The sequence below is a fragment of the Bos grunniens genome, chromosome 21 (assembly GCF_055505025.1).
Source record: "Bos grunniens cultivar Pamir isolate PY7600 chromosome 21, Bosgru_T2T1.0, whole genome shotgun sequence".
In the NCBI taxonomy this organism is placed as follows: domain Eukaryota; kingdom Metazoa; phylum Chordata; class Mammalia; order Artiodactyla; family Bovidae; genus Bos; species Bos grunniens.
This window is the reverse complement of record NC_141185.1, coordinates 50,360,753-50,372,999: the sequence shown is the minus strand read 5'-3', so window position 1 is coordinate 50,372,999 and position 12,247 is coordinate 50,360,753. Positions and strand designations below refer to the sequence as shown.

The window sequence follows — 12,247 nt, the reverse complement described above, 5'->3', positions numbered from 1 at the left end:
GTGCTGCGGTTTATGCAGTTGGAAAGAGTCTGACACGACTGAGCGACTGAACTGAACTAATACTTTATAAACAAATTAAAACAATTATATTTTGTCTCTGACTCCTCCAGAGACTGAAAACTCATAGGTTTCCAGTTACTTTATCAGATGAGTTAGGAAGCTTATCTCATTAACAGGTACAGAAATCTCAAGGAATTTTTGAGACCTTGAAAAGGGAAGAATTCACTTAGATTTGTTAGGCGAAATGTGTGATAAGCCTTTGGTGTGACTTTCCCAGCCCTGTTTTATTTTAAAAGTTCCGTCTGAGATTAAAGTTTCAGCAAAGCAAAAAGTCTATGATCGATTATGGTTATACAAATCATCAGGCCAAATTTATTGACAGCAAACCTGTTTGAAAACAAATTAACCTTAATTTGGTTATATTTGATAAAAATGAGGGTAATTTTAGGGAGAAAAAGATGTTTCAATAAATATCAAATCCCAGTCTGTTAATGGAGGTCTGTATCTAGTCAGACTCACTTTCTGGATAGTTCTTTGCTGTTGTGGGATATTAATGTAACATCTAATTGAATTCTTAAAGAACACCCTAAGTTTGTTTCTGAAGCTTATCTCAGTAGTCTACCTTTGGATGAAGATCAGATGCCTCATGACCTGCAACCAGGACTGGGAAAAGACACAATTTAAGCGACTGTCTCCAACTTGGATGAAAGGATCTTTTTGTCAGGTATTCTTAACTAGCTCATGCATACTGAAATTGAAGGGAAATTGACTCTTGGATTAATTCCCATTTCCAAAGGCCCCTATACTGGACTGGTCTATAGAGAGGACAGCTGACTTGATCTCACCTTAAAATGACACTCAAACAGAGGGGAATCTACACTATACCAGGACAAGAAGAAGACAACATCAGAGACTGATAGCTTGCCCAAGATGCTGGACCTGATTCGTGTGATCATATGATCATTTATAATGTTTTCTTGACTTCTTATGTTGCAGGAAGGAGGACTCCTTCTAGGGCCCAAAAGTGGGCTCTTGCCTAACACTCAGAAATGAATTATCTGAGGAGACACATAAGCAAGAGATTTTACTGGGAAGGGGCGCCCAGGCGGAGAGCAGTAGAGTAAGAGAACCCAGGGGAACTGCTTTGCCACATGGCTTGCAGTCTTGGGTTTTATGGTGATTCATTAGTTTCTGGATTGTCTTTAGCCAATCCTTCTGACTCAGAGTCTTTCCTGGTGGTGCATGCCTTGTTCAGCCAAGATGGATGCCAGCAAGGAGGATTCTGCGAGGTGGTTAGACACATGGTGTCAATTTTGAACCTTTCTTAAACTGTCCTGGTTGGTGGTGGCTTATTAGTTTTGTGTTCCTTACCAGGACCTCCTGTCATAAAACAACTCATGCAAATGGTTACCATGGTGCCTGGCCAGGTAACTGGAGTGGATGGAGGGTGTCATGTGACAGGCCTTCTGATAAGCCCTTCACATGCTTTTATTCACTTAATTGATACAAAGTAGGGATTAAGCCCATTATACAGATGGAGAAACTGAGGCTCTGATGAATAAGTAGCCCAGGATCATCCAACTCTGAAATGTCTGCCAGAGGTCCAGAGCCTTCTGTAACTATGAGTGTCCATTTCTCCTCCACTTCTTTGCCCTTCTGGCACCTCCTCCTTCCTTCTTTTGTCCTGGCCATGACCTTCCCAGGTCACTGTCTTCCAGTCCATGTGCCTGGCTGCTGGGCAGGCAGGAATCAGCCACATCCAGGCTGTGCTCTGACGGGGGTACCATGTGCTCTGACTAATCCATGAATAAGCTCATGGATTAGAGTGGAGGAGGGGCTACTGGGAGACTCAGGCAAACCTGCTGACTTCCAGGTGGGGGAACTGAGGCCCAGAGAGGGCACATACCTCACCCAGGGTCGCACAGCACAAATCCCCATGCCTCTCCTTCCCCAAGTCTTCCCTTGTGCCATCAAATGGATCCAAAGTTGTCATTTAACCTTAGGTGGAATCAAGGGTGACTTTGGGGATGTTGGTGGGAGAGCAACTGGGGAACAGGCAGCACGACACCACCAGCTTCCCTCATGCTAGTGCCCCTTCCCCACCCCGGCAGTGCCCACTGGGAGGCCCGCAGGCTCCAGGGCTCCACTGGCAATTGGGGCTCAAGGAGCTTTGTGAGTCCAGGGAGGTTCTCAGGGTTTTCTCTGTGTTTCTCTTTCCAGCCTCAGCTTGTCCCAGGGTTTATTATCAGCAAAGATGATAAGGCCCCTGATGGCAGGAAGCTGGCTGGGGCTCAGGGTGCTGGCCATTCAGCCCTGGGGGCCTCTCAGCAAATAGTCCTTTGGAAACAGGGCAGGTGTCCCTGAGGAGGGGGTGGGCTGGGAGGGACCTCACTCCCCCAACACTGGACCCTGGAGGAGCCCCTGTGTGAACAGAACTGCAGCCCTGGCTGGCGGGACTGCCTTGGGCAGGTGACCTGGGCAATTCCGTGGTCTCCAGGGTCCCTGCCACTCTGGCCACGTGTCCCTGTCACAGCCTTGAAACCCCTTCAGGCCCCTGTTCTCCTGTCTCAGTTCCAGTCCAGGCCCCTCCTCCATGGGGAAGATTGGCTCCATGCATGCATCTCTTCTGGGTCAGAAGACACCCACTGGGCTGCCCCAGGGCCACTGGGACCCTGGGGTCCCCCCAGTCATTTCCACTCTGCTCCCCACCAACCCCAGTCCTGGGAGCATCCTCAGGGCTGGCCCCTCCCAGGGGTCCTGCAGGGGTCTCCTCTTTCAGCTCCTGCCCTTAAAAGGGGTCTGATCATCCATCCATCATCACCTCCTCCCTGAGATGCTCTGAAAACCTCCACATCAGCATCAGACAGAGCAACCCTGTTCATTTCCAATCCTTTCTTCCCAGCTTGGAAGCTGCTAACCAGTCTCCCAGGCCAGGAGAATCCTCACAGGTAGGACTACTGCCAGACTCCCATCTGGATGGCATCTTTGGAGCTTAAGAGTCAAACATTATGTTAATTTATTCTGTGGTTCCCCCATGATGCTCCACCTTGGAGTCATGCTGGGTGGGTGTCCCCTGTTCCAGTGGAGAAGAACCACATGTTAAGGCAAAATTAGGGGAGGGGATTCAGAATAGTTTCTACTTCCCATGTCATCTTGTCCCCATGGCCTTGCTCTCATCCCATGGTTCCTCCCTGTTAATCTCTGATCCCACTCCTCTGAGTAGGGCTGTGTCCCCTCAGATGGCAGCTCCTGCTAGTTATGCTGCAGGGAGGACAGGCCGGGACACGCGTGTCTTCAGGTTGCTGTGGAAGGAAGACCTGCAGCTGTGTCCTGGGTCCCAGAGCTCGAGTTTGGTCCTGGGCTCCCATCCATGGGCCCTCCCAACTTGTGCGGTACAGAACAAAGTGCTCAAACCCACAGCTTTGGTACTTCTATCTGAATTTCCACTTCCTAGCCATGGTACGAGAGAAGGAAATGGCAACCCACTCCAGTATTCTTGCCTGGAGAATCCCAGGGACAGAGGAGCCTGGTGGGCTGCTTTTGTCTATGGGGTCACACAGAGTCAGACACGACTAAAGCAACTTAGCAGCAGCAGCAGCCATGGTACGAAATTAGGGATGGTACTTAAGTCTGTGAATGTTTTTTGTTTCCTCCTCTGCAAAATGGAGTTAACTGTACAATCCAGGACCTCATTCCTGAAACATTTGGGGTCATATATCCTCCAGAATTCAGAATTTTTCAGCTTCAGTCATGAAACATGGTGAATCTACCCTGTATGATGTAACACCCCCTGGGGTCTTAAAGCACCTTACAGTCAAACCCAGTAGTGTTTCTTCAACCAAACATTTAAACATTCACACTAAGTGAAATAAAGATCAGAAACTGTCTCATGTCTGTTGAGGTAAAACTTTATTAGCAAATGAATTATTTTAATTTAATATTATATTTATTCAAGATTTCAATTTGGAGCAAAATCCATGACATTAAAGGCCAAATGAATTTTTTTTTAATTCTTTTTAAATTTTCGGAGACATGAAAATTGAGTAATGTAGATAAGGACCATCCTACCCCGTGTTTCTGCAGATAACGTCATGTACCACAAAGTAATCATTTAAAAAAATATATTCATGGTTTAATGCCAGACCTAACCCAGCTGTGAGGTTTGGGATAAGATAAGTCTCCTGACAAGGCCAAGGGTGATGGGTGGGGAGAATCATTCTGAAGCGATTGTGCTGTTACCAGGTGTCTGAGCCACTGGTTCTAACTCCACAGATCCTGAGCTTCAGCAGTCACAGGACTCTGAGTCTTTTCCAGGCATCTGACTTAATCCCCCTCCAGAGCTGGATCTTTCTCTGATGGGTCCTCAGGGAAGACCACCGCCATATTGGTGACAGAGACTGATCTGACTTCATGATCACCATGTGCTCATCCTCAGGCCTGCTTTCTGCAATCCTCCTGGGCTACTTCCTCCGCCTGTTGCAGCTGCTCTCCACCTGCCTGGCCTTCTCCCTTGTGGCCAGCGTGGGCACTTGGATGGGGGCCGTGAGTAACTGGTCTGTATTCATCTGGTGCTTCTGTTTTCTCGTGACCCTCATCATCCTCATAATCGAGTTCTGTGGGCTCCAGTCCCGCTTCCCCTTCTCCTGGTACAACTTTCTCATCACCTATGCCTGTTACGCTGCCCTCCTCTGCATCTCGGCCTCCATCGTTTACCCCATCACTTACATCTGGTTCTTCCCCCATGGCCGCTCCCAGGATCATGCCATCGCTGCCACTGCATTCTCCTGCATTGCTTCTGTGGCTTATGCCAGCGAAGTGGCCTGGGCTCGTACCTGGGTCTGGCTCGGCGTGATCACCGGCTACATGGTCACTGTGCCAGGACTGCTCAAGGGGCTGGAGACTTTTGTGGCTGGTGTCATCTTTGCCTTTATCATTGACAGCCACCTGTACATGCACCAGCCGGCCCTGGTGTGGTGCGTGGCCGTGTACTCCATCTGCTTCCTCCTGGCAGCCTCGGCCCTTCTGCTGAACTGGTGTGACTGCGACAACAGGCTGCCCATTGCCTTTCCCACTTTTCTTTTGGGGCTGACCCTGCTCTCCGTCCTCCTCTACACCAGCGCTCTGGTCCTCTGGCCTCTCTACCAGTTTGACGAGCAGTTTGGTGGCCAGCCCAAGCGGTCGAGCTGCAATGATGGGCTCATCTACTCTCTTTGTACCTGGGACCAGCAGCTGGCTGTGGCCATCCTGACAGCCATCAACCTGCTGATTTACGTGGTCGACTTGGTGTTCTTGGCCCACATGGTTTTTTCAAGAACCGAGGATCAGCTCAGGGGCTCCCAGTTCCCTCTTCTTTACAAGTCATGATGTGCTCTTCCTGGATCCTTATTTAGGGACCTCCCTCAGGTTTGGCTGCCTCTTTTCAGAAGTCCAACGGTGAGGGAAAAGTGTCAGTTAAAAGAAAAATAGCTTTATCGAGGAAGCTGCTAATCCTGGGGAGAATGTGAAGTCATGTCCCAAAGAATCCACTCCTAAATCCCCAGGTTTTCCTCATAGTTTATATAAAGAAAAGAGTAAGGGTATAAGCTAGGGGTGCTTCCCAGGTGGTGCTAGTGGTAAAGAACATGCCTGCCAATGCAGGAGGTATAAGAGACATAGGTTCGATCCCTGGGTCAGGAGATCCCCTGGAGGAGGGCATGGCAACCTACTCCAGTATTCTTGCAGTGTCCTGCCCCCATCCAGAGTGTGGGAAGCCCCTGGACAGCACACCTGGCCTCAGGATCTGGATTCCTTGCCTGGCCCTGACTGGGCCCTGGGCTCATGGGTGAAGCCAGGGCTGCTCCAGACACCTGCCAAGTCCAGGGTGTCACAAGCCTTGGGGACTCATCCCTGACCCACCTCTGCCCCGGACATCAGGATGTTAGCAGGGAAGGCCCGGGTCCCATGGCACCTGGATTCAGCCCCCAGTCCCCTCTCTGTCCTGTGTCTGCAGGAGAGCGTGCTGTGACATAACTCAGTGGAAGACGCCAGGGCAGCCATGGAGCTCTACCGCATCTCCAGGAGAATTCAAGAGCAGTGAGGGCTGCACGCCTGGTGGAGTTCAGCCCCCTCCCCAAGGACTAGAGGCCTTCATCTCTTCAGGACAAAAACTCTCTTGCTTTGGGAACGTGTATCTTTAGCAGTAACATGGGTCCATATCCTCTCTACTCCCTCGGGTCCTCCTCTTATCTCTTTCTTTTTTCTCTCTGAGCTGAGTGTCAGTGGACACCACCCAGCACTGAGATGGCAACAAAGGCTTGAGCTGGGATGGAGACAAGTGTCAATTTCCTTAACATCCTGAATCCTGTGGGTCCAAGAAGATGTCCCTGGGACTTAATTAATACCCTGCCTCCGCCTCACTTTTCCAGTTGCATTTGTTCCCTGGAGGGTGACATTATTTCCTGGGGGTGACACCCCCCCTCTGAGGTCCATTCATCTCAATTTGATATTGGTGCCTCAGCATTGGGGAGCTTCCAGACAAGGGTGCAGGAAGAGGGATGGGTGGCCCCTGCTGACCTTCAGCACCTCATCCCTCCTCTCGTTTATAAAACTAGGAAACAAGGGTAGTGGACTTGCAAGAGTTGTGGATCTGTGGGAACGAGGTTGGAATCCTTCCTTTGGGTCCAGGAGTCATGTCCTGGACACTGTGTGTCCTGGTCTGGCTGCAGTGCCCCACCCAAAGATCCTGCAACAGCACCCCTATTTCAGTCAGGTCAGTCCCTGTTGGAAAACCAGCCAGAAAAAAACAGTGTGGAGACTTTAGGTGGGGGCTGATGGAGAGCATCACTCTCTTTCCAGCCACCAGCCTCTCTACAAGGACATTCACAGCCAGCCTCACAGACAAGGGCCACATGGATTGGCAGCCAGCACTGCCATCCCCAACCAGGGTGGACAGCCAGGTGCCTGAGGCCACAGGAGAGAAGGGTCTCTCTTCTCTCCACTCAAAGCTGGATTGAAGAAGTCATCTCCATGATTTTCCAAGAAAAGCCAGAGAATGGGAACATCTGTGCCCTCAGCTCTGTTCTGGATGCAGCTCAGGCCACAGTCTAGGGGACGTCAGCTGGAGTCACCCTGCCTGTCAGCCAGCTCTGGCTGGCTGAGAAGAGAGCCTCTGGCCGCTGCCCCAGGATACAGGGAGCCCAGGCCAGGCAGGGAGCAAGGGAAGGGCCTGAGACTTGGGCACCGAGGGGGCTTCTCCATCAACTGTGTGTGCTAAAGGGCTGGGGGAGGCCATGGTCACCCAGCAGGTGGGCTTGGAGGCCACTGCTTCCCCTCCCCAGACCCCTGGACCCAAAACACCTCCCTTCCTTCTGCCTTTGGAGACAAGCCTGTGTGGGCATCTCTCAGCTCCTCCCCCAGCCTGTCCATCAAGTCTGCAGGGAACATGGAGACCATCTGGCAACCATCCCTCCCCTGACCCTTCTTCTCCTCTTGGGATATTTTTCAAGCTTGAATTTTGTTTTCTTAAAAAGTTAATTTACTTCCATATTTCAAAATCAAGTTGTTCTAAAAAGCCATATATTGAGCCATATAATCCCTCCTTACTCAACCCTCAGCTCCCCTCCCCCACCAGGACCAGGTAACTTCTCCACTGGACTCCTAGGAGTCATTCATGTGCTTTTTGATATGAATCAAGCAAATACAGACGTATTTATTTTTATTTTCTCTCCTTTGATTATTTAAAATGTATAATACTATTCATAATTCTGTATCTTACTGTTTTTTCCTTATAAATCCTGGGGATATTTTCTTATTATTATTTTGAGAGACTCCTCATTTTTCTAAGCTGTATAGTATTCCATCTTGTGGCTACACCATGGTTTATTAATATTTGTCCTAAAGATGAGTACTTGGGTTATTTTAAACCTATCCACCCTTATTACCAAATGAGATCTTGAGTGAGCGAATTCATTTCATACAGCTCTGGTTAGAGAAAAGTGGTGGATGATGCCATCAACCTACTTACAACCCCATCAACTCACCAGAAACTTAGAGCCTCAGGGAAAATAGCTTAATAACAATCCCTTTAGTATAATTTGCTTATTTTATAAATGGGAAACTGAGGCTCAGATCAGTGACAAGACTCGTCCGTGCTCATGGCAGATGAGCTGTAGAATGGGAACTGGAAAACTGATCTCTTGGGCTCTGCTCTCCACATGATCACTATTCATCCCCAGGGAGACCAGACCAGGGCTGTAGGGCCACTGGACTGGAGTCAGGAGCACATGTGACTGTGGACCCAGCCGTGGACCCCAGGTCTGCCTCTCTCTCATTCTGGGCTTCTGTTTCCCACTTCCCCTGCTATGGTCAGTCTCTCTGTACTCTCAACAGAACGAACTTTGTGTTCCCTAAAGGTAACATGAGCTTCTCAAACAGAGTGAGAGCATTCAGACTGCTGAGCTGGACTCTGAAGAAGCGGGAGGACAAGAATGTGCAGGAACAAGGAAGTCTGGGACACCTCAGACTGTGGGGGCACCTGGAAGCAGTTTGTGTTTTGACAAGAATCACTGGAGAGTTGGAACACTGGGAAGTGATTGAGGAAACTCATGTTATGAAAGAGAAACGTGTTCCCCACCAAGCAGAGGTCATGGGGAAGGAGGGTCTGTGTAATCAGGGAGGATGTGACCAATAAACAGGACCCAGCAGCCAAGAGGAAACAAGCAGAGAGGGTGGACAGAGGAGAGGGAGCCGGCTTCCATCTCCACGTCTGAGTCTCCAGGACTGGCAAGTCCAGAGGCCCCGGGAAGAGCGGGGCTGGGAGGGACCAGGGGTCTCTGGCACCCCTCCCCCATCTAGCAGATGAGGAAACTGACTCAGTAGCAGTGAGTGCCCTCCTCGGGGGGACGGGGCAGGTTTGTGCAGAATGAGGGTGGACGGGGCAGAATCCCAGCCTGGAGGATGCTTCCGCCACACTTGTCACAAGCAGCATGGAGCCATGGACAGACAGCCGGCCTGGGGACAGGACACCTGGTCCTGACCCTGACTCTGCCACACGCAGGGTGACTCTGGACACATCCTGCCCCTCCCTGGGGTCCAGCTGCTCCTCCTCTATGACGAGAGGGTTGGACTAAGCAGAGGACCTTTACACTCTCTTTTGAGCTCCACAGTGAGGGGATAGGACCAGTCTTGGAATTGTGACAAATGACACTTAACCCCGCAACGGGAGGGATGGAGTAGCCGCCATCATGAACCACAGGCTTGGACAGTGAGCCCCTCAGGTGAGCCCACCCTGGGCGATTCTTTTACTAAAGCACAGAGGCATCTCCATCCTTTTAGAAATGAGCTCCCAGTGTTGTGTTCAGTTTGACTTAGGAAAATAGAAGAATATGAAATTCTTTACCCAGACTTGTAGGCATCAATGCGTACTTGATTTTGTCAATTAAAAATTAATCAACAGTCTAAGAAAGAAATGGGAAATTTTATTCAAGCCAACCTCAGAATAATAAACAGTCTTCCTGAGGTACAGGCATCTTATTTAACAGTTTTAGCACTTTTCTGCAAGAGCATGAGAGGGTGCAAGAAACTAGATCCATAAAAGTTTCTCCTGAAAATACCTCTTTGAGGGCCAGTTCTTCCAGTTTTCCCAGAGCACAAAGTGCCTTATCCTGATCTTCGCCCTCAATTCCTTTCAAGGTGGATTGTAGATCAGTGACTGCAGTAGCTGATGACTAGATTCTTGTAGAACTGGATGGTAGACAGTATTCTTTATTACACAGCCCATCTATTTCCACCTTAATTTCAACCAGGTTTTCAGATACATCTTTAACCAATTTGTCCCAGGTTAGTAGGAATGCTCTTTCCCAGGCCAGGTAAAGATTTCACTGATAGACCACTCAAGTGCTATTGCTCATCTAGTTCTGGTAAGAGTAGCCGAGTCCACTGGACCACGTGTCTTACTAGTCTGTCAGCTCCAGGATATGGCTCCCTGCAGAGGCAGGACCTGCTGCTTTGATCACTGAGGTAGGAGGCCACATCGCAGCCCCCCACAAATACTGTAGACAGATGTCTTCAAGACCTTGTGATTTTTTACCAGCTCCTTTTTTATTTTCCCAGAAAGTAGTTGGGATAAAATGTATCCCAACTTCTGTTAAGATGACCTCTACACAGCGGATATTTAGTAAGCCTGGAAAAATTCCGGAACCAATTTCAGGTGGGGCTGAATACAACATGGGACCCAGGGATCCAGAGTCCTGCTCACTGGGAATTACTGACCTCCAGAGATTTTTGCGTGACTTAAAGGGGAGGTACACTGTACATTCCTCTCCACTGGGAGAAAGGAGGCCAAATTCTAGCTATATACCTCCAGCCACCAACCCCTTCCAACCCACCCCCTAACTCTCCCCACATACACACCAACTAAGGCACCCCCAGGTGGACAGACTTGCTTTGGCAATGAGGCCCCTCCGGAGGCTCAGGGTGTGAACAGCTGTACAGAGGGCTGTGTACTATGGAGTCAGCACCTTAGGAGGTGGAAAAGGGTGGTGGGCAGAGAAGAAAGGAGTCTACGATCCTGATGGATCAAAAGGAGAATGGGGAGAGGGAGTCAGGACACAGAAGACGAGAAAACCAAGGACGACCAGAAAAGGGGGAAAAACCCCCAGAAAATGTAGAAAATATGAGAGCAAAAAGGAGGCAAAACAGAATGCGGGCAACCCAACAAAATAGGAAGGAGACAGAGCAGAAGGAGGGAAGGAAACAGAAAAGAGAGAGATGAGTGGGGAAAGATGTGAAGAGGGAGAGAGGGAGCCAGGAAGAGGACATCAGAGGACATTGCTGTTGTTCACTTTCTGAGTCGTGTCTGACTCTCTGTAACCCCATGGACCGCAGCAAGCCAGGCTTCCCTGTCCCTCGCCATGTCCTAGAGTTTGCCCAAGTTCACATCCATTGAGGACATCAGAAGATAACAGAGCTCAGTGAGGAGACCTCCTGTGACCAGAGGGGATCAGAAGTCCCTGGGCTGGTCCTCAGTCCCTATAGAAACCTGGCGGGCCCAGTACACCAAGTCAGCCACATAAATCAATAGGTTAATGGCTGTCAGGACAGCCACAGCCAATCGCTGGATCCAGGTGCATATGAGGTCATCGATACAGCTGATATCACTGGACCACTGGGGCTGCCCGCCGAATTCCTCATAGAATTGGTAGAGCAACCAGAGGACCAGAGCGCTGATGTAGAGGAGGACGGAGAGCAAGGTTAGCCCCAACTGGAAAATGGGGAAGGGGACGGGCAGTATGTTCTCCCAGTCACCCAGTTTTAGCAGCATAGCTAGTGCTGTTGGGATGAAGCAGATGGAGTAGACAGCCACGCACCACTCCAGGGCCGGCTGGTGCAGGTACAGGGAGGTGTTGCTGAGGAAGACAAAGATGACACCAGCCACAAAGGTCTCCAGCACCTTCAGCAGGGCTGGTAATGTGTACACATAGCAGGGGATATCTTCGGGCCAATAGTAGTTCCACACAAAGGCATCTATGGCATAAAATGCAGAAGCGATACAGGATAATGTAGTGGCTGCAGTGGCCCGGTCCCGGAGAGGTCCATCAGGCAGGAACTGGACGTGGGTGATGGAGTAGATGACGGAGGCCAAGAGGCAGAGGATGGCAGCGTAGCAGGCGTAGGTGATGGAAAGGTTGTACCAGAAGAGAGGAAAGTGTGATTCAAAATCAAAAAACTTGACTGTGACTATTATGAGTGTCACAGCAAAACAGAAGCACCAGATGGACATGGACCAGTTACCTATGTTCCCTCTCCAAATGCCCATGTCGGCCACCAGGGAGAAGGCCACGCAGGTAGAGAAGAGCTGTGGCAGGCGGAAGAAGCAGCACACTGTGTTCCAGTCATCCAGGTTTGGGTGTGTGACCCCAGTGGACATGGTGCTGTGATGGTCAGGCAAGTCACGGTCACCAGTATGGCAGTGGTCTTCACTGAGGACCTGCCAGAGAAAGGTCCAGTTCTGGAGGTGGATTAAGCCAGACACCTGGAAAAGGCTCAGGGCCCTGTGACAGCTGAGGCTCAGGATCCATGGAGTTAGAACCAGTGGCCCAGACACTCGGGTAACAGCACAGTCGCTCCAGAATGGTCGTCCCCACCCATCACCCTTGGCCTTGTCAGGAGATTTGTCTTATCCCAAACCTCACAGCTGGGTTGGGTCTGGCCTCAAACCATGAACATCCTGGATCTCTCTGAGCTGTGGGCCATTATCTGAGACACAGGA

The 12,247-nt window shown here is 50.1% G+C and overlaps 1 protein-coding gene and 1 pseudogene across 1 annotated transcript; one reads left to right on the top strand and one right to left on the bottom strand.

Moving 5' to 3' along the window:
* The first annotated feature begins 4,272 nt into the window (after positions 1-4,272).
* LOC147349691 (myeloid-associated differentiation marker-like) lies at positions 4,273-5,364 on the top strand. Its single transcript, XM_086364631.1, has one exon. The coding sequence runs from the start codon at positions 4,411-4,413 to the stop codon at positions 5,362-5,364; it is 954 nt and encodes a 317-aa protein (XP_086220757.1). The 5' UTR covers positions 4,273-4,410.
* Positions 5,365-10,929: 5,565 nt separating this feature from the next.
* LOC147349690 (myeloid-associated differentiation marker-like) lies at positions 10,930-12,046 on the bottom strand (annotated as a pseudogene).
* Between the last annotated feature and the right edge of the window lie 201 nt (positions 12,047-12,247).